At 58.9% G+C, this 22,636-nt stretch overlaps 1 protein-coding gene across 29 annotated transcripts in view; it reads right to left on the reverse strand.

Moving 5' to 3' along the window:
• The window catches only part of ABLIM2 (actin binding LIM protein family member 2), a 128,491-nt gene that overhangs the window by 58,644 nt on the left and 47,211 nt on the right, over positions 1-22,636 (reverse strand). For 21 of the 29 annotated variants that reach the window (XR_006887921.1, XR_006887920.1, XR_006887919.1 and 18 more), the window contains exons 7-10: positions 15,070-15,157; positions 11,978-12,036; positions 3,409-3,465; positions 1,648-1,725 (exon numbers count right to left, since the gene is read on the reverse strand). Coding sequence is in view for 26 of the 29 variants with exons in the window: in XM_046656246.1 (XP_046512202.1) it covers positions 1,648-1,725; positions 3,409-3,465; positions 11,978-12,036; positions 15,070-15,157 (282 nt within the window). In the remaining 3 variants the exon portion in view is untranslated. The remainder of the gene's footprint in view (positions 1-1,647; positions 1,726-3,408; positions 3,466-11,977; positions 12,037-15,069; positions 15,158-22,636) is intronic. The other 8 variants (XM_046656268.1, XM_046656265.1, XM_046656267.1 and 5 more) reach the window with 1 other exon arrangement.

Below are 22,636 nucleotides of genomic sequence, written 5' to 3' on the forward strand. Positions count from 1 at the left end.
CTCTGCGTCCCACCAGTAGGAGAGATTTGGGGCTGAGAAGAAGTGTCTGGAAGAGTGGATCTGACGCACAGGGTGTTATAACAAACCGAGGCCCTGGCCGGCTGGCCATGGGGATGGGATAAGTGATGAGTTCCCCGTCACCAGCCGTCCCTTCCAGCGGGGGAGCCAGGCTGGGATGCCCAGGCCAGGGCTCGTCCTCCCGACCTCGCACTGGTGCCCGGGGGCTGTGTCCCAGACAGTGGATCCTGGTGCTTACACGAGTAAACGAGCAAATGATGACAGCCATAAGCCCCATTTCTAATCTCCCCACCACCCGGAGGTAACGGCTATTACCGACTAGTTAAAATGTTCCCAGTCATTCTTTCTTTCTTTTTTTTTTTTGAGGAAGATTAGCCCTGAGCTAACATCCGCTGCCAATCCTCCTCTTTTTGCTGAGGAAGACCGGCCCTGAGCTAACATCCATGCCCATCTTCCTCTACTTTATATGTGGGACGCCTGGCACAGCATGGCTTGTCAAGCAGTGCCATGTCTGCACCCAGGACCAGAACCAGTGAACCCTGGGCCGCCGAGAAGCAGAACATGTGAACTTAACCGCTGCGCCACCAGGCTGGCCCCCCAAGTCATTCTTATCCTTGTATGTGCACACACCCCCCCCATACACACACAGCCACATGCACACGTATACGCATACCATATGTATGTGCACACACACATCCCCCTTACACCCCCAGACACACACCCACACGCACACACCCACACACACGCACACACACACACACACGCACACACACACATACCCACACACACACACGCACACGCATATGCACACGCACACACACACGCACACACACACACCTATACGCACACACACACACGCACACACACACACGCACACGCACACACACCCATACGCACACACACACAGCACACACACCTATACGTACACACACATGCACACGCACATCATACGCACATACACACATACCCACACGCACACACACACCTATACGCGCACACACACACACGCACACGCGCACACATGCACACACACACGCGCACACACACACGCGCACACACACACGCACACACACACACACACACACCTATACGCACACACACCACGTTCACACACACAAATACCCACCTACCCACACACACATGTGCACACATACTACATGCACACACACACGCCCATACACACACCTGTATACACACAAACATACACTCTTTTGGAAACAGGATCACATAACATACATTATCCTTAACATGGTTCTCCTAGGAACACGTCCCCCTTAAGGGGCACAGGTCTGCCCTGCTATTCGCGGTGGCCATCCGGTCCTGCATGTCCCGGGTCCTATTTATTCAGGCGAGCCCTCGGGGTTGGGCGGGGCAGCTGTGAGCACCCTCTCTGTGCGCCTGTCCCACACACCCGGGGAGTCGCTGGGTCCCACGCACGTCGACACTGAAGCTCTGAGTCAGCCTCACAAGGTCTGCATGGATCTCCGCCCCCCACCCCCAGTGATGGGAGCGCAGCTGCACACCCCAATGCCCCCCCAAGGACTCCCCAGCCCCTGGGCCATGCTCAGCAGTGACCCCAGGGCCCTTGTCCCTCCACACCTCCACAGAAACATAAAACCTCCAACTTACATAAATGGCGCGGCTCGGAGACCCCGAGGCGCTGGAAGCAGGGCCCGAAATGATGCTCTCTGAGGAAGTTCTGGTTTCCTGGAAAAGGAGAGGGGAGGAGACGGAAAGCAGAATATGTCAACGCCAAGAACCTTCCAGAGCAACTATCACAAGTCATACTCCAGCAGAAACACCGGCTCACGACGTATTCTTTTAACGTGCAGCTTGAAAGAATTCTTAAAATCAACATGCACGTTTGAACAAGCGACTGGGAGGCTGGCGTCAGACAGACACGGCGGGTGACACGGGCCAGCAGAGCGGCAGCGGCTCAGCCCGGCCGGAAATGCTCCAACGACCACTGAGCTCTTAAGTTGCAGAAATTATCTGGTTTTCGGAGGATGACAGCAAGCAATGCATTTTCAAATGATTCTGTGAGCTCCAACGGCAGAGGCCGCCTCTTTCACCCAGTTTTGCTGCTCAGAGATGTTATTTTCCTCTTAGATTATGGTGGACGTGTTCCAGCTTATTCTACCAGCCCAGGCCTCTCTGTCAGACTCCAGGACGGTCTCAGTGACCCTAAAGCCCATCTCCAGCCTGACCCCACGGCTCCACCCTTCACGCCCCCTGCCCTCGCAAATCTTTCTCGGCATCAGCAGCACTTGCAATAACCCTGCTTTTGGTCCCACATCCCAGGTAAGTCTTAGAAACGGCCCTCTGAGGTCACCGCTGACCACTCCCACCATCGCGTCCTTGGTCTTGGCCTGGGTGCCTTTTTGCTGCGGTCACATCTGAGACTTGCTCCTCAAATGCTCACCACTCTTTGGAGCCACTCCTGCCCTTCCTCTGTCCCCAACCACATCGAGTGCATCCCCCGAGGTGAGGGTTCCCCTGACTGTCTCCTCCACTCCAGCGCGTCAGGCCCGCCCCATCTCTGCGTGGGCACGCTCTTTCTTCAGCTCCCACTCCACTCACTACACCTGTGTCCACCCCACCTGCAGGGCATGACCTGGCGGCTCCACATCCCTCTCCCGGTCCAGCCCCCACCCCTGCCTGGACCACCCAGCAAGTTAGCCTTCCCACATCTCCCACTTGCCCCATCTAAATGGAGCCCGTCTCCACAAAGGGCCTTCCCACTTCCCAGCCCAGAACTCGGCCGCCTCTCTGAACCCCACTCACAGCTCCTGCTGCCTCCTTCCTTGTTTTCTAAGCAGGTCCCTTCCTCCCCATCATTCCGTCCAGCCCCTCTCAGTGCTCCACACCCGCTGTGGTGGCAGCAGCAGCCTAGGACGGGCCATGTTATAGGCTGAATTGTGCCCCCCACAAGCTCATATGTTGAAGTGGTAAGCCCCAGGGCCCAGGATGTAATTATATCGGGAGATGGGGCATTTGAAGACGTGACTAATTAAAGTGGAGTCTTTAGGACAGGCCCTGATCCAGTCTGACTGGTGTCCTTGTAAGAAGAGGGGATCGGGACACAGAAACACACAGAGGGACGACCAGGTGGGGACACAAGGAGAAGACGGCCGCCACGCCAAGGGGAGAGGCCTCAGAAGGAAGCAACCCGCCCACACCTCATCTTGGACTTCCAGCCTCCGGATCTGTGAGAGAATACATTTCCGCTGTTTAAGCTGCTCAGTCTGTGCCACTAACAGGGGCCCTGGAGCACCTCCCTCCCATGGGTGACACCCAGCTCCTCCTACACTCAGCAGGACACCAGCGAGGACAGGACAACACCAGGACCAGACGTGAGGCCGCCCGCGGCAGCGGGGCCGGGGCACAAACCTGTAAGGCATGGGGGGCGGAGCCCCGGGGAACCTGACTGCAGCCCTGGGTCTGCATCTAGAAAGGAAGAGAAGACGGAGAGGCAGTGACGCTGGGGGTTGTCTCTCACCAGCTCCCTTGTCAGCGCCAGGCCGTCCCCTCTCCGGGCCCCTGGTCATCGCCCTGGCATCCTCCAGGACTAAGCCTGGGGACACCTATCCCTCTTCCTCGAGGCTGGTCCTGCTTCCCGGGCCCCACGGCCCCAGCTCTGCCCACTGGACAGCGTGTCGACTCCGGGGTCTGCCTGCCCCTCAGACCATGGGCTTCCGGAGGCCGGCCAGGGCGGGGGTCTCCTTGCAGAGCTCAGCCCGACCCCACAGTGCAGTCCTGGGTGCTCAGCCACCCCCGGGGAAGACAGAAGGTCACGGGCTGTTTGCAAAGCTGCTGGCTCCACAGCAGGCAGGTAACACAGGTCTGTGTTGCTTGCTGTCTCCGAGGTCAGGTCACCTATTTTAGCAGCCAAAAGTGAGCTACGCATATATTTGACACATTTGAAAAACCCTTTGGGTTTCAGCTTCCTTCTCTACAAATTGGAAAACTCCCTAAAAGGGGTTTCCCGTTTCTGAGGATCCGGCAGAGATGTGGCTGGATGTGCTCGGCCCTGGTATGTCATCCTCACCGCTTTCCAGTTCAAGCTGGTCTCGTGACTGAAGCCCCTTCTTTGCAAAGCAGACCAACTCTGGGGGTTTGAAAAGAAAGGGTCCTCGGAGCTGTGGCAGCACCCCAGGCCCCGAGGGATATGTCCGGCACGGGGGGGGGTGAGCGGCACTGGGTTCGCATCAGCACAGCCATGCGGAGGGCTGGGGCGGTTACAGCCCGGCGTCTGGGTTTGTCCCAGCTCATCGAAGGCGCCCGAGCAAGCAGCTGGGGCATGTGCTTCCTCCCCTCTCTGCCAGTCCCAGCCCTGCTGAGAGGGGAGAGGAGCGGAGTGCCCAGCCCCCTGAGCCCAGATGGGAGCGATGAGTGGAGATGTTTCCCGAGTCAGGAGACTGCAGCTTTCTCCCACTTTCTCCTCCGCTGCCTCCTATTCCCCCAAGGAGCCTCACAGTCAAACTCAGGACCCAGGTGTGTTCTCCGGGGCTGTGTTCACACCTGCAGAGATGGAAGGGGCCGGCAGCCTGGCCTGGGGGCGTGCAGTCCTACAACAGTGCCTGGGCCCCTGGTTTTCATTAAGGTCACACACAGGTCACACTGACCCACAGGAGGGGTCCGACACCCACTCATCTCCATGTTAAAGTGGCCCAGAGAGGGCCAGGGATTTGCCCAAGGTCACACAGCTGGGCAGAAGCAGAGCCAGACTCCAAACCAAGACTTGCTCTACCCCCCTTGGCTGCGGCTAGGAGTTCAGCCAGAATGTCCTTGCGTCTGGGCCTCTCGGGCAGTCTCAGGAAAGAAGCCTATTTTCTCCCTGCTCAGCAGCCCCACAATAAGTGCAGGTGCTCTTGCTTCCTCCCAGGTCCCATGCAGTGAGCAGCGCAGACCTCTGTGCCCTGGGGTGGGGAAGGGGCACTGCCTCTAAAAACTGCAACCATGGAAATTGGCAGCCTGCAGGACCAGCCTCCCGCCGGGTCAGCCAGCCCCCGGCCAGCCCCCGGCCCCTTCACCACGCACCAGGCTCCTCCCCAGCTACTCAGCAGGCACAGCCCCCTCCCCTTGGCTCTGAAACCCGCATTCAACACCCCGCAGATCCCTGGCGCCTCAGACACGGGACCCAGAGCCAGGACAGGGCCAGGCCTGTGAGCCCTCCCACACACCTGCCAAGTCCCAGCTCCGGGAAGCCGTCCTCTCCCTGCCCTACATCCCAGGCCCCACCCTGGGGCCCATCCCTCCCTTGTCACAGGTGGAGCACCCTGCACTCTGGAGCCTGCCCATCCCATGTGTGCCTCCCTCACCGGATGGGGAGCTCATCGAGGGCAGGGACGCCATTGGTCATATTCATCTCTGTGTTCCCTGCACCCAGCCCAGAAGGCACACAGTAGGTGTTCAGTGGCTGTGTGTTGAATGACCATATGATCCAATGCCCAAGGAGGCACGGGGGATGGGCAGCTAGGACCACAGCCTTCTGACGGGGTTTTCCCCAGGCACCCTTGGCAGACACCCAGGAGTCGTCCTTGTCCTGGGGGGCACCCATCCCCCTGGGGGGGCAGGCAGTCAGGGAGATCTTCCAGCCTGTGAGGAGAGAGCGCCTCCCCCAGCCCCAGCGCGTCCTAGCACAGACCCGGTGCTGGCCTCTCTTGCTGGACAACAACCTGGAGGGAGGGACGGGGCTGTCTCCCTGTGGGCCTGGCAGGGAGGGGTACTTGTTAAATGTCTGCTGAGCATACCCCCGACACGCTGAGCGAGCTCCCGTCTGGATTACCAGTTAACAGTGGCGCCCCTCCATCTGGGGCTGGTTTCAGAGGGAGTCAGCGATGCCCATGCCACCTCTGCTGTTTCTCAGGGACTGATGGCCCCTCAGAGCCCACCCCACCGAGCTGACCTGGAGCTGCCCGGAGCTGGCTGGTTCATGCTCACTGACTGGTTCCCACGCAATGAACAATACAGAAAGAACAACCGTCTCCTGCAACCCAGGCCAAGCGGCCAGCCCGGCCGGCAGATCCACGTCCAAGGGGCCTGAAGGCCCAGGGAAAATCATCTGTGTCTGCCCTGTCCACCCACTAGCCGGCCCCACATGGCCCGGTCCAGGCCCCGGCGTTTATGCTCATTCCTCTGGTGAGACAGAAGAGGCTCTGAGGGGCTGGGGTGGGGCTGGGACGTGGGGAAGGTGAAACTAGGGACAAACAGGGCCTGACCGGGGCCTGGATCCTGTCCCAGGACACAGAGGGGTGGCCCAAGCCACACCAGCCCTAGGGTGCGGTGCTAAGGGGACAGCTGTTCTCAGGCTGCTGGCCTCGGCCCCAAATGTTCCCAAAGCATCTGTGGAGACACAGCCCAGGAAGCCAACTCTGGCTGTGCAGCCCCCAAGGCAACGGCCCTGCCTCCTTCCTGGTCCTGCCAGCATCCTGCCAGGTTTCAGAGGCCTCCCGTCCCCTGGGCCGTGGCCCACAGTTCTCACGGGCTGGCCTCGAGGCTGAGAGCAGAGGCAGATAGTGCTATCAGGCCTGGCTGGAGCTGGGCTCCCTGTGGGCCCCGAGGCCAGCTCCACAGCTGAGTCCAGAATTCAGGAGCCGGCGATGGCCATCCTGACCTGTCCTTGAGTGGGCCTGCCGTGGTCCTGGGTCCCCTTTCTAGCCCCGGTCAGACTCCAGGGACGGGCCGATGGCCAGCTGCTCACGCACACGCACGTGTGTGGTCTGGAGGCCTCTCGGCGTGCAGGCTGACTCCATCAGGTCCCTCTGGCAGGCCCTCGGGTCAGGATGGAGGTGTCCAACGGACAGAGGTCAGGAGCCTGTGGTCACTTCAGGGTCACGGATCGTGGCTCTGTGAGGGCAGGGTGCCACCTGGCTCATCGCCGAGGCCGGGGTGGCACAGGGGCTGTCTGTAGAGTGAGCTGTGGGCCATATCAGCCATGTGAGAGGACGACGGGCCGCTGCAGTGTGCCGGCCACTCACTGTGACCCTGCCATGTACAGGACAAACCATGACTGTATATTCTCTAACTGTGGGAGGCAGAATAATGTCCCCAAGGATGCCCACGTCCTAATTCCCAAACCTGTGACTGTGTGACCGTGTGGCCACAGTCACTCTGCAGACGTGGTTAAGGAGTGCGAGACGGAGGCCACCCTGGGCTCTCTGGCTGGCCCCCGGGAACCACAAGGGTCCTTATGAGAGGGAGGTAGGGGGTGAGAGGAGACGTGGCGAGGGAGGCGGGTGCCTGAGCGGCGTGGGGCTGTAAGCGGGAACACGGGCACCTCTAGAGCCTGGAAAGGGCAGGAACGGACCCTCCTCCGGAGCCTCTGGAAGGAGCGCATCCCGGCCACCCCATTCTAAACCTCCGATCTCGAGAACCGTAAGGTAACACATCTGTGGTTTTTTCAAACCACTAAGTTTGTGGTAATTCGTCACAGCAGCCACAGGAAACGTACACAGTCACCAACTTCCTCCCACGGCCTCCCCGCCCTGTGTCCCCGGAGCTGGGAGAAGGGCTGTCATGTGGCTCTGTCCCCTTCCTCACCGCCACACGCCCCTCAGGTGCTGGGCCTGGGGACAGGCGCTGTCCTGGGTCACCTGGAGGTGGGGGACCACAGGGCGGGGCAAGGGCAGGCAGCAGCGGTCCCCAAGGTTGAGGAGCAGGTGGGAGGGAGAAGGTGGGGCAGCCCCACCAAATCCCAGTGATCTGTATTTCGAGCGACAGTTCCGGGAATTCAGCCAAATGGTGATGGGTGTCACCTCTGGCACGTGGGGAGTGGTGGGCCCAGCCACTGAAGCCCCAGGGTCCCTTCCCAGACCATGGGCTTCCTTTGTCCCTGCCTCCTTTCTGTGCAGTTGTCACCCCCCTGACCTTGTCCACGGCTCTCGAGCTGTCACTCCAGAATGTGCACTTTGAGTTCGAGAGGACACTTGGGGCGACAGAGGAACAGACATGGGTGGTGGCCCAGGCGGGCTGCCAACCCTGGGGTCACAGTGGCTAGGGGGACAGGCCAGCTCCTGCTGCTCCCTTTGCCCCAGGGCAAGGACCCCTGGTCCTCCAGCCCCTCACCAGAATCCCTCCCTCTCTCCACCCAGCCCTGAGGTTTGAACGGCGGCCACACAGAGGTCCGTGCCCACCAGCACCCAGCTCAGGGGCTCTCCAAGTGCGAGTGTCTCATGTCTGTGCGTATCAAAGGCAATCATCCGAATCTGGATGAAACTGGAGGCCTATATCGACACTTCGAGGCAGACTCTGAGCAAAGCAGCTGGCATCATTTTAAAAGCTGGGAAGACGAGACCATAAATGAAAGGGGTGCCTGCCTGAGGGCAAGAGCCGAGGGACGCAGTGGTGCCTTCCAGCTGGCCCGGGGTCCCGCAAGGGCGTGGAGCAATTACGCGGCCGACACGCGAGGCTGTCGGGGGACACGGGGAGGCTTGGGGGCACAGGGAGGAGGTGCGTCTCCTGCATGGAGCCTGGCCCCAGCCCAGGCCTCCTCTCTCCGGTCCATGTGGCATGCTGGGCATCCCTGGGGCCACCAGACACGACGTGCACTGACCACCGTTCCCACCTCTTTCAGGAGCATCTTGGGGCAGGACTGGCGACTCAGTCCCCTCTGTGCCCCATGCCAAGAAAAGAGCTCGGCACAACCAGACCCTTGGTGAAAGTTTGCTGAGTGAATGAATGACAACTGACTGAATGAGGACGCACAGTGAGCGAAGGCATGAAGGGCAGGGGAGAATGCAAAAACATGGGAGAAGTCCCCTCTGCTCGCTTCTTTCAGAGTGGGCTTGGCAAGCCTTTGCTGAACTGGGGGGGGTCTCCCACCCTGAAGGGCGGTATAGGAGGGTCTCCTCCACCAGCCAACAGCCCTGCACGTCTTAGTGGCCGACGTCCAGGGGGTCTCTGTCCAGCCCCATGAGAAATTCCCAAAGCCCAGAGCCTGCTAGTTCCGGGGGTGGGGCCAGCTGCGTCCCAGGTGCAGAGCTAAGGGTGGGGGGACCCCGCGCACCCTGATTCCCCTTGGCCCCCTGGCGGGAAGTCCTTCAGGACACAAGGACCACAGAACAAGTGTCCTCAGTAAAGAGCTCTGCCATAGGGGCCGGCCCCGTGGCCGAGTGGTTAAGTTTGCGCACTCCGCTGCGGCGCCCCAGGGTTCGGATCCTGGGCGCGGAGGTGGCACCGCTCATCAGGCCACATTGAGGCAGCGTCCCACATCCCACAACTAGAAGCACGTGCAACTAAGATATACAACTGTGTACGGGGGGGGTTGGGGAGATAAAGCAGAAAAAAAAAAAAAGATTGGCAACAGTTGTTAGACCAGGTGCCAATCTTTGGGAAAAAACAGGAAAAAAAGGAAGATTGGCAACAGTTGTTAGCCCAGGTGCCAATCTTTAAAAAAAAAAAAAAAAAAAAAGCTCTGCCATGAGTCTGCCCCGCGTCTCATGGGGCGGACTTCACCGGCACAAGCCCTCCCTGCTAAAGGCAGCGCTGGCCAGGGGTCTCCGGGAATAGGTAGCCGCCTCCCACCCTCCAGGCCTGGGCTTCACGCTCTCCCCAGGGGTCCCTGCCTGGTACTCCACCACTCCACTCCGGCCATCCCGACCGATCCTCTCAGCTGCCCTAGGACTTGGTTTGCCTCGATGTCTTAACTGGCCTGGAGATGCCACCAGCAGAGGAAGCCCCTGCCTCCCAGGCGGTGCTCTGGGCATCACGTGGACTTGGCTCAGAGAGGCTGGGTCCGAATTCTGTCCCTCATCCCATCTCTTACTCTGCTCCTGCCACTCTGTCCCCGCAGGCACCGAGGCTGTTTCCTGTCCGTCTCTCACACGGGGACGCAGACGCACAGCCACGAGACGTCTGAGTACCCAGGATCGCCAAGGGCCCACTGCAAGGGCTCCTCGGGAGCCTGCTTGGTGGGGGTGTGAAAAGGGTTGGAGAGGCCTGCGACAGCTGTGTGGTGGAGGGAGTGGAAGGCCAGGGGATTGCTGTGGTCCCGGGGCTGACCAGGACATGGCCTGCCCTGCAGGTGGCAGGAGTGTCCTGTGGGTCACAACCCACTCTCCACAAGGGGCTCTGCCCCTCTGCACTGTCCTGGTGCCCTTGGGGCCACGGCTCCTGGTGGGGTCCCGCTGGGGTGCTCCCTGGCACAGGCCTGGCGCACACAGTGCCTGGTGAAGCAGAGCGGCCGATGCGCCTGTCCCCCGAGGGCTGTGGCCCCCGGGCTGCCGTCCAGCCTAGACCCGCTTCCTTCTTTCCTTCAGCAAACACTCGCCGAGTCTCTGTCATGTGCCAGGACTCGTGTGGGGAGCCGGGAACTCGGAACACAGAGAGCGAGCCTTCCTCCAGGCTCCAGCGGAATGGAGTGGAGTGGAGGGAGCGGGCGTCACTCAATGGGAGACAGCGTGCAGGTGGTTTGTGGACACAGAGGTGGAGGGAGCCCCCCGCCTGGCCAGGCCTGGGGGGCGGTGAGGACTGGGGCAGTGGGAGGGGTCAGCAAAGTCTTCAAGGGGTGACATTCACGGTGAATCTTAGAAGACCTACAATAGGAGTTCATTGGGATGCAAGGGCACAAGAGGGCGTTCCTGGCAGAAGGAAGATGTTTGCGAAGGTGCAGAGGCCAGAAAGGGCACGGAGCTGGGCAGACGTGTCAGCTTGGCTGGAGTGGGGCTGGAGGTGAGGGGGCAATGGGAACTCCTCCCTGCTCACCACACCGCCACCCCAGCCTCCTCTCAGCTCCCGGAGCTTGCCGGCTAGTTCCTGCCTCGGGGCCTTTGCACAGGCTGCACACCCAGCCCAGAATCCTCCTCCCACTCCCTCTCATCAGGGCTGATGCTGTCTTATCCATCAGTCCTCGCTCCAGGCTCATGCCCTCTGGAGGCCTCCCCGGGCCAGCCCGTGCACAGTCGGTTCCTCCCCGTTGTCCTGCCTCCAGCTCCCATGGGCTTCCTTAGTGCACCTGCCCCAGCAGCCATTCTTGCCTGATTTGTTGCATTATTTGCTAGTTTAGGTATTGGTTTTTTTCTCTCTGGAACATCAGCCAGGGGAGGGCAGGGTCTACCTCCACCTTCCTCCCCCTGTCCCACCTCCTGCCTGGCGCCCAGCAGGGCCTCTGAGTGGGCCAGAATCTGGCCTCTGCCCTCCTTTCCGGGAGGTGATCTGTCACATCTGTGGGGGTCTTTATTTAGGGAGGGAGTTAACCACACCCAACACCCTTTGGGTGGTGCTGGCCATGCCAGAATGGCCCATGTGTGACTCAGCGTGGTCTTGGGTCAGGCCCCCTGGAGAGTGAACTCAGCCACGTGGCAAGGCATCAGGGAGTCAATCGAGCGGGCCTACACGAGGCCCCGTAAGGTGTCTGGACACGGAGCTGCCTGGGTTGGCAGTACTCCTCGGGAGCTGTCCCCGCTGACGCTGGAGGGTGCTGTGTCCTGTCCTGACTCCAGGAGAGGGGACCCCCCCCCAAGACCCTGCCCCAGGCACCTCTTTCTTTGGCTGATTTCACTGCATCCTCCCCTCTAATAAACTGTCACCGTGGCTACAGTAGTTTGCACTGAGCTCTGTGAGTCCTTCTAACGGACTATTGAACCCGAGGGCAGTTTGGGGGACCTCTCGAACTTGCAGTTGGCGTCAGAAGTGCAGGCGGTCCCAGGGGCTGTTTGGGGACCCGCTAACTTTGCAGTTGTCCCCACACTTTCACGGCCATCGGCGTCTACTGAAGGAGTGAAGGGGTCAGCGGGACCCGGGTGGGGAGGCCCTGGGGTGCCCTCCACTCCCCTCGCATTGCCCCTGAGCTCATCTACCTGTTTACACCTCCACGCCCTCCCGGCCTCGTGCCACCTGCCCCACAGCCTGGGGGACTGGCCAGTGAGCCTGCCGAAGCTGGTCAGCATCCTCTTAACTATGGGACAATCCCGCAAACGCAGGGAAGAGTACATCGGGGAAAATAGTGAATTCCACCAACCTTGTTTTTGTCTTCAGTTCTGGCTGCCTGCCGACACGCCGGGTGCCAGATGGAGGAGCCTGCGGACAGATTCCCGAGAGGGAAGTGGTGAGCGCTATTTCCCGAGACGCAGGGGCCCGAGGGAGAGTCAGGACGAGGGGGCCCACGGGCCCTACACGGCAGTCCTTCCCCGGCCCGTCTTCTGAGCTAGAGGGCGCCAGGCCAGCACATGCGGATCACAGGCCCGACCCCAGGGGGCTCGCAGTCCCGTTGGTGGATGTGAAATAAACGGGAAAACACACCGCCGGGCGCTCACTGCTCCCACAGGGCCTGCCCCGCGTCCCGAGGATCCTGGGGAGGGCACCTGGCCCAGCCTGGGGCATCCAGGCGAGGCTCCTCAGAGGACGGGGCTTCAAGTTCAGCGGCAGAGGAGAAGGAAGGGGGAGCCTTGGGTGTGGGGTGAGGAGCAGGATGGGGGCAGGGGCCGGGCATGAGGCTGGGATGCTGGGCAGACCCCATCACTAATTCACTGGCTCTCTGAGCCTTCTCGTGCCTCCGTTTCTTCACCTGCCAGCTCTACCCGGCCACCCATGTCAACAGCCACCACATCAAGGTAACAAGGTCACCACGTGCCCCACGCGTCTGGCGCTCTGCCCTTTCCCAATTCAAACTCGGCCTCCCCAAGTCTCAGATTTTTCCCACCTGCAAACAGGACCAACAATAATCCTAGCTCGTCAGGCCATCAGGAGAATTTCATAAAATTGAGTAGGGGTCATGACTTATTGGAAAGGTGCCTTGTGAATCATCATGTACACGTGTTTGCTTTATTATCACAACATTTCTTGCACGGGGGATGGGGCTCAGCACGTGTCAGCTCTCCCTGCCCCCGTCCGTCAGGGCCCAGAGCACCTGCGGCCCCCTCAGGGCCTCCTGAACCTCAGCCTGACCCCGCTTCCTCCACGGAGCCGCCCTCCACTCACGCCCTCTGCCTGTGGTCGCGGCTGATTCTGGGTTCCTGCCCCACGGGTGCCAGGCCAGCCCACGCCCCCCCCTTGGAGGTGGGGCCGTGTCCATCCCACACTCAAATCCCCCATACAAGGCCCACAGGGCCTGGCACATAGTAGGGGCCTAAAGATGTGTGTGGAAGGAAGAGCTGCATCCTCTCCTGCCCGCAAAGCCTCCAGGAGACCTGACACCCGGGAGGGGAATTCTCACTGCTCCTCCATCTCCAACAGCCCGACTCCCAGAGACACCAGATTTGATGGGGGGGTGGGGTGTAAACGTTTATTTAAAAAAAAATTGTTTCTGATTGCAAAGGTAATAGATGTTCCCTATTAAAAATTAAAGGAACCCAAAAAAGTATAAATAAGGAAATTAAAATCATCTACCATCTCTTCCCCCTTCTGGCTGGCTGCCCCCAGCGTACACGCATGTAGCAAATAGCACGTGGGTCAGGCTGCACACACACGGTTTCACAACGTGCGATTTTTGCTTAAAGATGTCTTGAACATTTCCCCATACCACTAAATATCAAAAATGTAACTTTAAGGGGTACGTGGCAACATTCTACTGCACGGAAAGATGAGTGAATTTATCTGATCCCCGCCTGCGGCCTCCCGTGGTTTATTTCTAAACAATGTCATGGGGGCGCCCAGTTGCACACGCGTGCCAGCACTCCTCATTTACTTAAGGACCTCCTGGAAGTGGAGTCTTGGCTCAAAGGGTGTGGATATTTTTAAGGATCTTGATGCATATTGGCAATTTCCCAACGTCCGCCCCCACCAGCCAGGTAAGAGGCCCATTTCCTTGGATTCTTGCAACATGGGGACACGTCCTTCCTTTTCTCTTTGTCAACCCAATGAGAAAAAATAGCATCTGGTCATTTTAATCTGGGTCTCCCTGATAACTAGTGACGGTCAGCACCTCCTCCCCACGTTTGCTGGAAAGAGTCCACTGCTGGGAGGTGTGTCCGGTGGGAGGCGGTGGGAGGCGGTGGTGGTGCTGGGTGTGGTGGCTACCCCATCAACCTCGAAGGCATAGGGCTCACTGGGAGCACTGCCCTTCACAGCTTGATTACACAGGATCCACCTGTCTGATAACACCCTCACGGAGCCCCAACGTCCAGGTAGACCAGGCAGAGGGTCTCAGGGGGTGCAGGCAGGGTGGGGCCAGAGCTCCCATGGGACTCTGGTGCTCCGTGGGGTGGAGCTTGAAAACCACCAGCTGGTCTGACCCCTCATCATATAGATCGGGAGATGTGAGGCCAGGAGAGGGCATGGGACCGGCTTTAACATCCCACAGAAAGCCACAGCAGGTCCTGCTTTAGAAACGGGGTGCCAGCCTCAGCCCAGTGCCGTGAAGACTGTCTTTGTTCCCTGAGACTGGGTCCCCCTTGATGGTGAGCTCGCGTCCCCGAGCAGCTGTCCCAGAGCCATTGTGCTCGACATCAGGAGGGCCTGAGAGCACCATTCACAGGGGGGTGGCTGCCTCGGGCTGGGGGACCCCTCCCGGCCCAGACAGCCCACCGCTGCTGGGGGCGCAAAGGACCCCTTTCATGTGCTCTTGAGTGGAGACTCAAGAGACAACACGGAACCCTGGGGACCAGGCCGTCCTAGCTGATGTCACCCCACGAGTTTGGCCTCAGAAAGGGAGGCCTGTCTGACACACAGCCCCAAGATGACGCCGCATGAGGTCACTAAACAGCCCGTCTATGGGACAGTGTGTGGCTCTCCCACCTGCCTGCCTCTGGGGTCACTGGAGACAGACACGTTGTTGAGAAGAGACTGTGGCTAAAGAGACAAGGTCTCGATGTCACCCATCCTTCCCCAGTCCGCCCCCCAGGAAGTTCCCAGCAGCATTTGGCCCATCTCCCCATGTCCAGGCCACCCGCAGGTCCCATGGGCTCTGCCTCCCATACTGCCCACTGCCCACCAGAGCCCCCTGCCCCACCCACTACGGCTGCTAGGGTCCTGTTCCCCCAGCTCCCGGCATGGCAGGGCTTCCTGACTAGTGAGATGACACGTGACCCACCGGTTCACACCCAGCACATGGTGTGGGCCCCAGAGATGTCCATTTCTTCCCTAGGGGACCGAGCAGCACATTCTTAATCTCACCTTGAAGGTACATCTCCTCGCCTTCGGCAAACATCCGGCCGCACCTGACGCATAGTGCGCACAGAGGGTGGTAGTGTTTCTCCCCTGCCTGCGGAAAGAACAAAGCAGAGGTGTCTCTACCACAGGTGGAGGGGTCCCTGGACCGCAGCACTGAGCTCATGGCACAGCCCACACGCCAGCACCCAGGTGATGCTGGGAGGTGCGCCGTGCGGCAGAGAGCCCACAACCATCCGGGAGGACGGGACCAAGGACAGAGGCCAGATCCTGTGGGTGCCCCAGGCTGTCCAGGGTGCCCTGTGTGAACGCTGGGCCCCAGCCCACCGGGGCCTTGGTTGGGGAGCAGAGACCTGGCCACACTCCCCGACCTCTAGGAGAGCAGGCGTGTCACCAGCTCCTCCGCTCAGTGGTTGACACATCTGCCACCCCCATGAGGCAGAGGGGGCCGGGTCCCACCATCTCTGTATGGGGGGAGGACAGGGGGACGAGGAGAAGGGAGGGGGGGACGAAGCTAACCTTATTTCCTCAGGTGGAGGGACTGGAGGGGTGGGGTGAAAAATAATGAATAATTTTCTTTTTGTATCTCTGTCTCGCTCAATTTTCTCAATTAGCATTTATTATTTTTATAGTTCTTAAAAATCCATTAAATTAAATTAAAATATTAATATTGAAATAACCTAAACAAATCACATGGGCTGGTTTGGCTAGTTGTACATGGTGCAAAAAAAAATCACCCCAAATACCTCCCCCGGCATTACTTTATAGCGACTATTTCTCAGCTGCGGGGAGGGCGGAGCTGTAGCCGCTGCCAAACTCGGATGCTGGTCCCCTGCTCCACTCTCTCCTGAGACGGGAGGAGGTGCAGTCATCACCTCCTGAGTCTGAATTAGTACTAATCACGCTCAAGAGTAAGGAAGTAACGGGGTAGAAGTTCCTTACAGGCATCTCGTTTTTCTTTCCCTTACGCACGGATGCCTTCGGGAAGAATTGGGCCCAAGGCAACCCTGTGTACAGGGAGGAAGAATCTAAGACAAGCTCCTCTCTGTGTGGGGCGGGATGTGCCAGTCGACGCAGCCCACCAACGTCCTCAGCAAAGGGGTTCTTCCCGGGAAGTGCAAGGATACTGGGTCCCCGGTCCTGCCAGCTCTGCAGCCTCCAGGCCTTTGCACAAGCTCTTCCTTCTTCCTGGAGTGTCCTTCCCCACTCTCCTCTCCAGGCCACCGGAAGGTTCCTTATCTCATCTCAGATGCCACCTCCTCTTGGAAGCTTTCCCTGAACATTTCCCTAATGTGGGCTCCCATTTCACAGGGTTTGGCAATTTCTTCCCCACTAGGCAGGGAGTCTCTGAGGGCAGGTCCCAGCACGGGGCCACTTCAGGAACTGCCAGCTGCAGGGCTCTATCTGGGCAGCAGGTCACCCCACGGTGGCCCCAGGCAGAAGGAGGTGGAGCTGTCACTTTAGTGATTAAAAGCAAAAAATGCCAAGTGATCAGAGCAGCTCTCTTTCCGAGGCGTCAACAGGGGGTGGAAACTGCTCCAACTTCCGAAGCAGGATCACCTGTCATCAATGTCACAGCTCTCAACTGATGACGCATGCATTTTAAACATTGTGACCTCTGACCTGTCCTCATGCCACCTCATCCAGGCGCCCCCTCCACACTGGGGGGTCAACCCCCCATGACTTCAAAGAGAAGTTCTGTGACAGCCACTTGGGGGAAAAAGCTCACGTGGGAGGGAAACAGATCCTGGCGTCTACACGGCACGTCCACACTCACGTCTACACGTGAGTCAGGAGGAGAGGGAGGCCTGTGGGCACAGTTTCTAAGACGACAGGCGTGAAACACCAACACAACGACAAGAATCAATGCTGAGCGGAGACACGGCCCACAGCCACCGTGAGGGGCCGGCCCTGTGTCCACACTCTTCCCCCCATGTGCAAAGCCCCTCCCACCCCGGGCACCTGGCAAACTCCCCCACCTCCAAAAATCACGGCAAGGTGGGCACCGTTTCTGCGGCTGGAAATGAGAAGCCCTTGACACACACTAACTCGTCTTCATCCTCGCAACAGCTCTTTGAGGTGCATTATTATCCTTGTTTTCCATAAGGGGCACAGAGAGGTGGAGCAACCTGAGCAAGGTCACACAGCAGGGTGGTGGTGGAGCCAACATTAGAGCCCAGGAGTCTGACGTTTCTTTTCTTGATCTGGGTTCGTGTCTCACTTGTGAAAACTCATCAGGCGGCACGTATTGATTCATGCGCTCCTCTGCATGCGTTACACACCAACAAAAGAGTTTCCCACAAAACTGACCAATGGCCTAAATGTAAGAGCTAAAAGTATAAAACTCTTAGCAGAAAACACACGGGCACATGTTGATGAGCTCAGATTTGGCAACGGATCCTCGGGTTTGACAGCAAACGCGCGAGCAACTACAGCAGGAAAATAGATCGATGGGGCTTCGCAAAAGTTAAAAACCTTTGTGCCTCAAAGGACGTTATCAAGAAAGTGGAAAGCCAACCTACAGGACGGGAGAAAAATATCTGCAAATCACAGATTTCATAAGGGCTTAATATCTAGAATATATAAAGAACACCTTTAGCTCAACAACAACAAGACAAAAAGTCCAATTAAAAGATGGGCAAAGGAGTTGAACAGACATTTCTCCAAAGAAGATACACAAATGGCCAAGAAGCACATGAAAGATACTCAACATTGTTGTCATTAAGGAAACGCAGATCTGAACCACGAGGTACCACTTTCCACTCGGGTGACTTGGATTAAAATGAAAGAAAACAAAACATGGAAAACAACAGGTGTTGGCGAGGATGTGGAGAAATAGGAGCGCTCGTACCTCGACGGAAGGAATGCAAAAAGGTATGGCCACTGTGGAAAAGTTTGTCAGTGCATCATAAAGTACAGAATGACCACATGACCCAGCAATTCCACTCTGGGACACAAGAAAAATGACGAGGACAGAACAAGAGAAATGAAAACACATGTCCACACAAACGCTTGTGCGTGAATGTTCACAGCAGCATCATTCTCAACAGCCAAAAGGTGGAAACAACCCAGATGTCCCTCAAAGGGAGAGTGCATAAAAAAATTGTGGTCTATCCATCCAGCGAAATATCATTTGGCCGTGAAGGGAAGGAAGCCCTGACACGTGGGGCCCCCATGATGTCTCACAGGGATGTTAGCGTCCTTACAAGAAGAGACACCAGAGCTTGCTCTCTGCCATGTGAGGACGCAGGACAGGCGGCCGTCTGCAAGGCAGGAAGGGGGCCCTCACCAGGAACCGAACGGGCTGGCGGCTGGATCTTGGACGTCCAGCCTCCAGAACTGTGAGGACTGCTGCTTAAGCCCCTCAGCCTATAGTGCTCGCTACGGCAGCCCAACCAACTAAGACGGGCTCACAGAGTCAAAAACAGAAGTGCCCTCGCCTGTTGTATCAATCTCATTGTCACTCCTGTCCTCTGTCACAGTGGCCACAGTGACGGGCCCCACGTCCCTGGGACACTGCTGCACTCCCCTGCTCTTCCAGGGCCCTTTCCTCCCAATCACCGTCCAAGAAGGGCCTCAAAAATCAGCAGCTGGCAGTGTCATCTGTGCAGCCACCCCAGCCCCCAGCCCAGCAGATGGCCCAGCCCCCAGCCCAGCAGATGGCTCAGATTTTAAAAGTGTATTAAAAGCCCATGAGATTTTATAGTGCATGGTTTTAAAAAGATGTCTCGTGCCTTCTGACACGCGGCTGCCGTCTTTAATAAGACAGACAGGCCTCTTTAGTTACACAGGAATGCAGCCTCCTGGGGCCCGGCACCGAGTCAGAGCCGGGCCAGCGCCGAGAAGATGGGGCAGTGTGTCTGGGCTCCAGGAGCTCCCCGCCTCCCTGCAGGGCGGAGCCGGCAATCCCTTCCTCAGCGGCCACGGGAAGCACAGAGGGACCGGCCCCCGACTGTGACAGCCTCGCACACCCCAGGCAGGAGTCCCTGTCCTCCCCAGACCCATCCACGGCCTCCTCCACTCCCTGGAGAACAGGCCGCGCCTCCGCCTGCTTTCCGAGCCCTCGCCGGGACTCCAGGCTGCAGAGGGCCCAGCCCACAGCCACACATCTCCCCAGCTGGGACTGGCCGTTTCCCAGTGGGGACGCACCGTGCATTCACCAGCCCCATTCGAAGCTTTAGTTTCCTTTTCGAATGACCAGAATGGAATCCAGATCTTAAAAAAGCTAATCATCGGGGTGTGCCGATACAACCAAAGTTACTGAGAAGCTAATCCAGACCTTCAGCAGGAGCAACGTAGCCGCGTGCGGTCCCCAGAGGGGCCCTGCACGCTAAGACCCTCAGGGGCTGCTTCGCCTTGAAAAGTAGAGCCCACTCCTTGCTGGCCAGCAAAGCCCATGCCACCTGCAGCCCCTCAGAGCCCTGACCTCGCCCCCACGCTCCCCACCGCTCCCCTACCTGCCCCTGGTCCAGGACACGCTCACTCCCGGCTTGGGGTCTCTGCTGGGAACGCAGGTTGCAGGCTGGCATGGCTCTCACTCTCGTGCCCTCTCCTCCTTCCTCTCAATCCAGCATCATCTGACCGTTGTCCCTCCCTCTCCACTGTCCCCCAGACCCCAGAGCAGAGCCGCGCGCGCAGAGGCGGTGTTCCCTAAAGACGTTCTGAACGCGGAGACCGTGCCACCAGTTGTTCCCAAGCGGCCCCCAGGGGACAGCGAGTCTGGGAAAGGTGGGTCACCTATCCCACCTGGGGCGCTCACCTGCACAGCGGTGCGTGCAGCTGGAAGGAGCCCCTGCACGGTGTCTGCCTGGCGCCATCACCAGCATCCCCAAACCCAGATGACCGGGGGACACGGGGACGCCACTGTCGACCATGTTACAGACCACACTCCAGGACGAGGACCAGAGGCGCGGACTCCTTGTTGGGGGGAGAAGCAGGGATGTGACACCAGGCTCCACGCAAGTCAGCCCATGTCTGTGTGTGTCTGTGTCTGTGTGTCTGCGTGTATGAGTGTGTGTGTCTGTGTTCGTGTGTGTCTGTGTGTGTGCCTGTGTGAGTTCGTCTGTGTGTGTCTGTGTGTATGTCTATTGTGTATCTGTGTGTCTGTGTGTGTCTATGAGCGTGTCTGCTTATCTGTGTGTCTGCATGTGTGTCTGTGTGTCTGTGTGTACCATCTAAAAGGATGATTTCTCAATGCTAACAGTAGTTAGTCTGGGTGATGGCTTCATTATGGATGATGTTTTGGTTTATTTGATAATAAACAGCTACTCCTTCTGAATGTGCTTTTTAAATACACACATTCATTAAATTAAAAGAGAGAGAGAGAAACTGGGGCCTCTGGAAGCCAGCTTCACCTCTGTCCTGAGGAAATGCTTTTGTTTGTTTGGAACATGTGGTTTGTTCCCTCCCAGTGATGGTCACACCTGCTTATGAGGGCACACAGAAAGTGCCGACAGAAGGAAGGAGGGGAAAACAGCCAGTGTCCCTGAGTGGCAGCAGATGGTTTATTTGAAATGGAGAGCAGTTTAACTGGCCGCCTGACGCAGGGCCCGAGTGCGCCTGGGCGGCCCCTTCTCCCTCCAGGGTTCCTCTAGGGCAGCAGGGGGACCCCATCACCGTCACCTCTGAGAACCCAGTCCCAGCCTGGGGTGGGACTCTGTGAGTGCTCGGGGGGGTCTGTAAGGTGAGTGATGGGTTGAGGAAGGAAGGGAGGGAGGGAGAAATAAAGGAAGAATTAGTTACTGCTCCCAGAGGGGCCCTGGGCTTCTCGTTACCATGGAGACAAGCAGGCAGCACAGGCAGGTGGGGCTCAGAGAGGGCACAGCCGGGTTAAGGAGGGTGGGGCTAAGCCAGAAGCACCCGCACCCCCGCCCCGCCCCCGCCCCACAGGGGAGCATTCCAGCTACTACCGTGACAACAAGGCAGGTGGGCGCCGGCAAGCCTGAGCCGGGGCCTCCCCCTCACTCAGCACCTCCTCCCCCTCATCAAACTCAGGTTTAGTTGGTCTGGTGACACTGCTGTCCCTGGTGATTCACGAGTCACCTTCCAGCTCTCTCCATCCCCAGGAGCCAGCACGGCAGCATGGCTGCTCCAGGCACGCAGCTCTGCTCCCACGCCCAGCCCCTCCCCACGTGCCCAGCCGTCCATCTCGGTGATGGGGTGGGGGCAGCTGTCAGCCCCTCCCAGGTCCCCAGTGGACCCTGAGGCTCCTCCACCCACACCCCAGCATAGAGCAGGTTCATCAAGACAGACACCCAAGACAGGCAGAGGCAGGAAAACACGCAGTAGAGGATGCTACAGATTTAGGAGCAACTGAGTGGGGGGGGACAAACCCCACCGCCACCACCAAATGCACATTTCATGGGCAGGCAGGCACCAGCGTTAAGATGGCACTCCGCCCGGCCGCACGCAGACGTGGCACAGATCGAGGGCTCCTGCAGGCAGGGAAGGGGGCCCAGCTGCTCCCCCACTCGGGCTCTGGGGAGAGGAAAGCCCTGGGTGCCGACAGGCATCTTAGGGCCCAAATGAGGATGACAGGTGCCTTGAGGGGGCTCACACCTCACTGACCTGTCCCGTCTCCCTGCCAGCCCACCCACCTGCAACCCATCATGGCACCTTCGGCCTCCCCATCAGCCCTCAGAAGCACCTGGCCAGCCTTCCTACCTGCACAGGGTCCCGGCACCAGAGCCCAGTCCGATCGGCTGGCCCTCACAGCCCCTCTCCAGTGCCCACTCCCTGGACAGGACAGCTGGAACGGGCAGCGTGACGGTGAAGATGGACACCCTCACCCTCCAGCCAGTGGTCTGGATCCTTTTCCTTCTCTTTCAGATCCTGCCACCTGCCACCTGCTCCCCCGAGAGCCCACTGCCTGCCCCCCGGGCGCCGGCACGCTCCAGGCCAAGCTCAGGCGGTGCCACGGCGGTGGCGGCTCCCCTTCTGCGGAGCCAGGCTCATCTCTGCCCGCCCGCGGCTGCCGCCTCTCCGAGGAGGATGCTCAGAGCTTTGCAGAGCCCGCCGACTCAGCCACGCCACGGAACTTGCCGGCAGAGGCGAAAACAAAAGCATTAATCTTCCCTGGGAGGCCCTTTATCCTCCACCGCAGACGAGGAGGAGAAACCCAGACCTGTTTTTCTCCTGCTCCTCACAATTAAGACGGGCCCTTCCTGATAACCGGGAGTGCACCAGAGGGACCCCATTCACGGGCCTCCCCCCAATTCTGTATTTGGCCCAGCATTAACTCTCAGGGATGCTGACACTGCAGACGGGGCCACTCCTGCCCTCCTGGTCCATTAGGGGAGGCCTGCTGATTGCCCCAGGACGATGATGAAGGCTCTCCACCCCCAACAGTTACCACGGGCCAGCACTGAGCTGGGGACACTCCACAGATGTGTCTCGCTGAACCCGAGGAGGTTACTGAGCTGTCTGTTGACAGGTGCAGCGCTGGCTCAGGGCCGGGAGAGGCGGGGCCGACTGCAGGCTTTGGGTCAGGTCTCTGCCCCCGTCCTCCCAGGCTGCAGGGCCCACGGTCATCAGGAAGCAGGTCAGGCTAGACTCACACACCTGTAGCAGCAAC

The sequence above is a fragment of the Equus quagga genome, chromosome 3, assembly GCF_021613505.1.
Source record: "Equus quagga isolate Etosha38 chromosome 3, UCLA_HA_Equagga_1.0, whole genome shotgun sequence".
In the NCBI taxonomy this organism is placed as follows: Eukaryota; Metazoa; Chordata; class Mammalia; order Perissodactyla; family Equidae; genus Equus; species Equus quagga.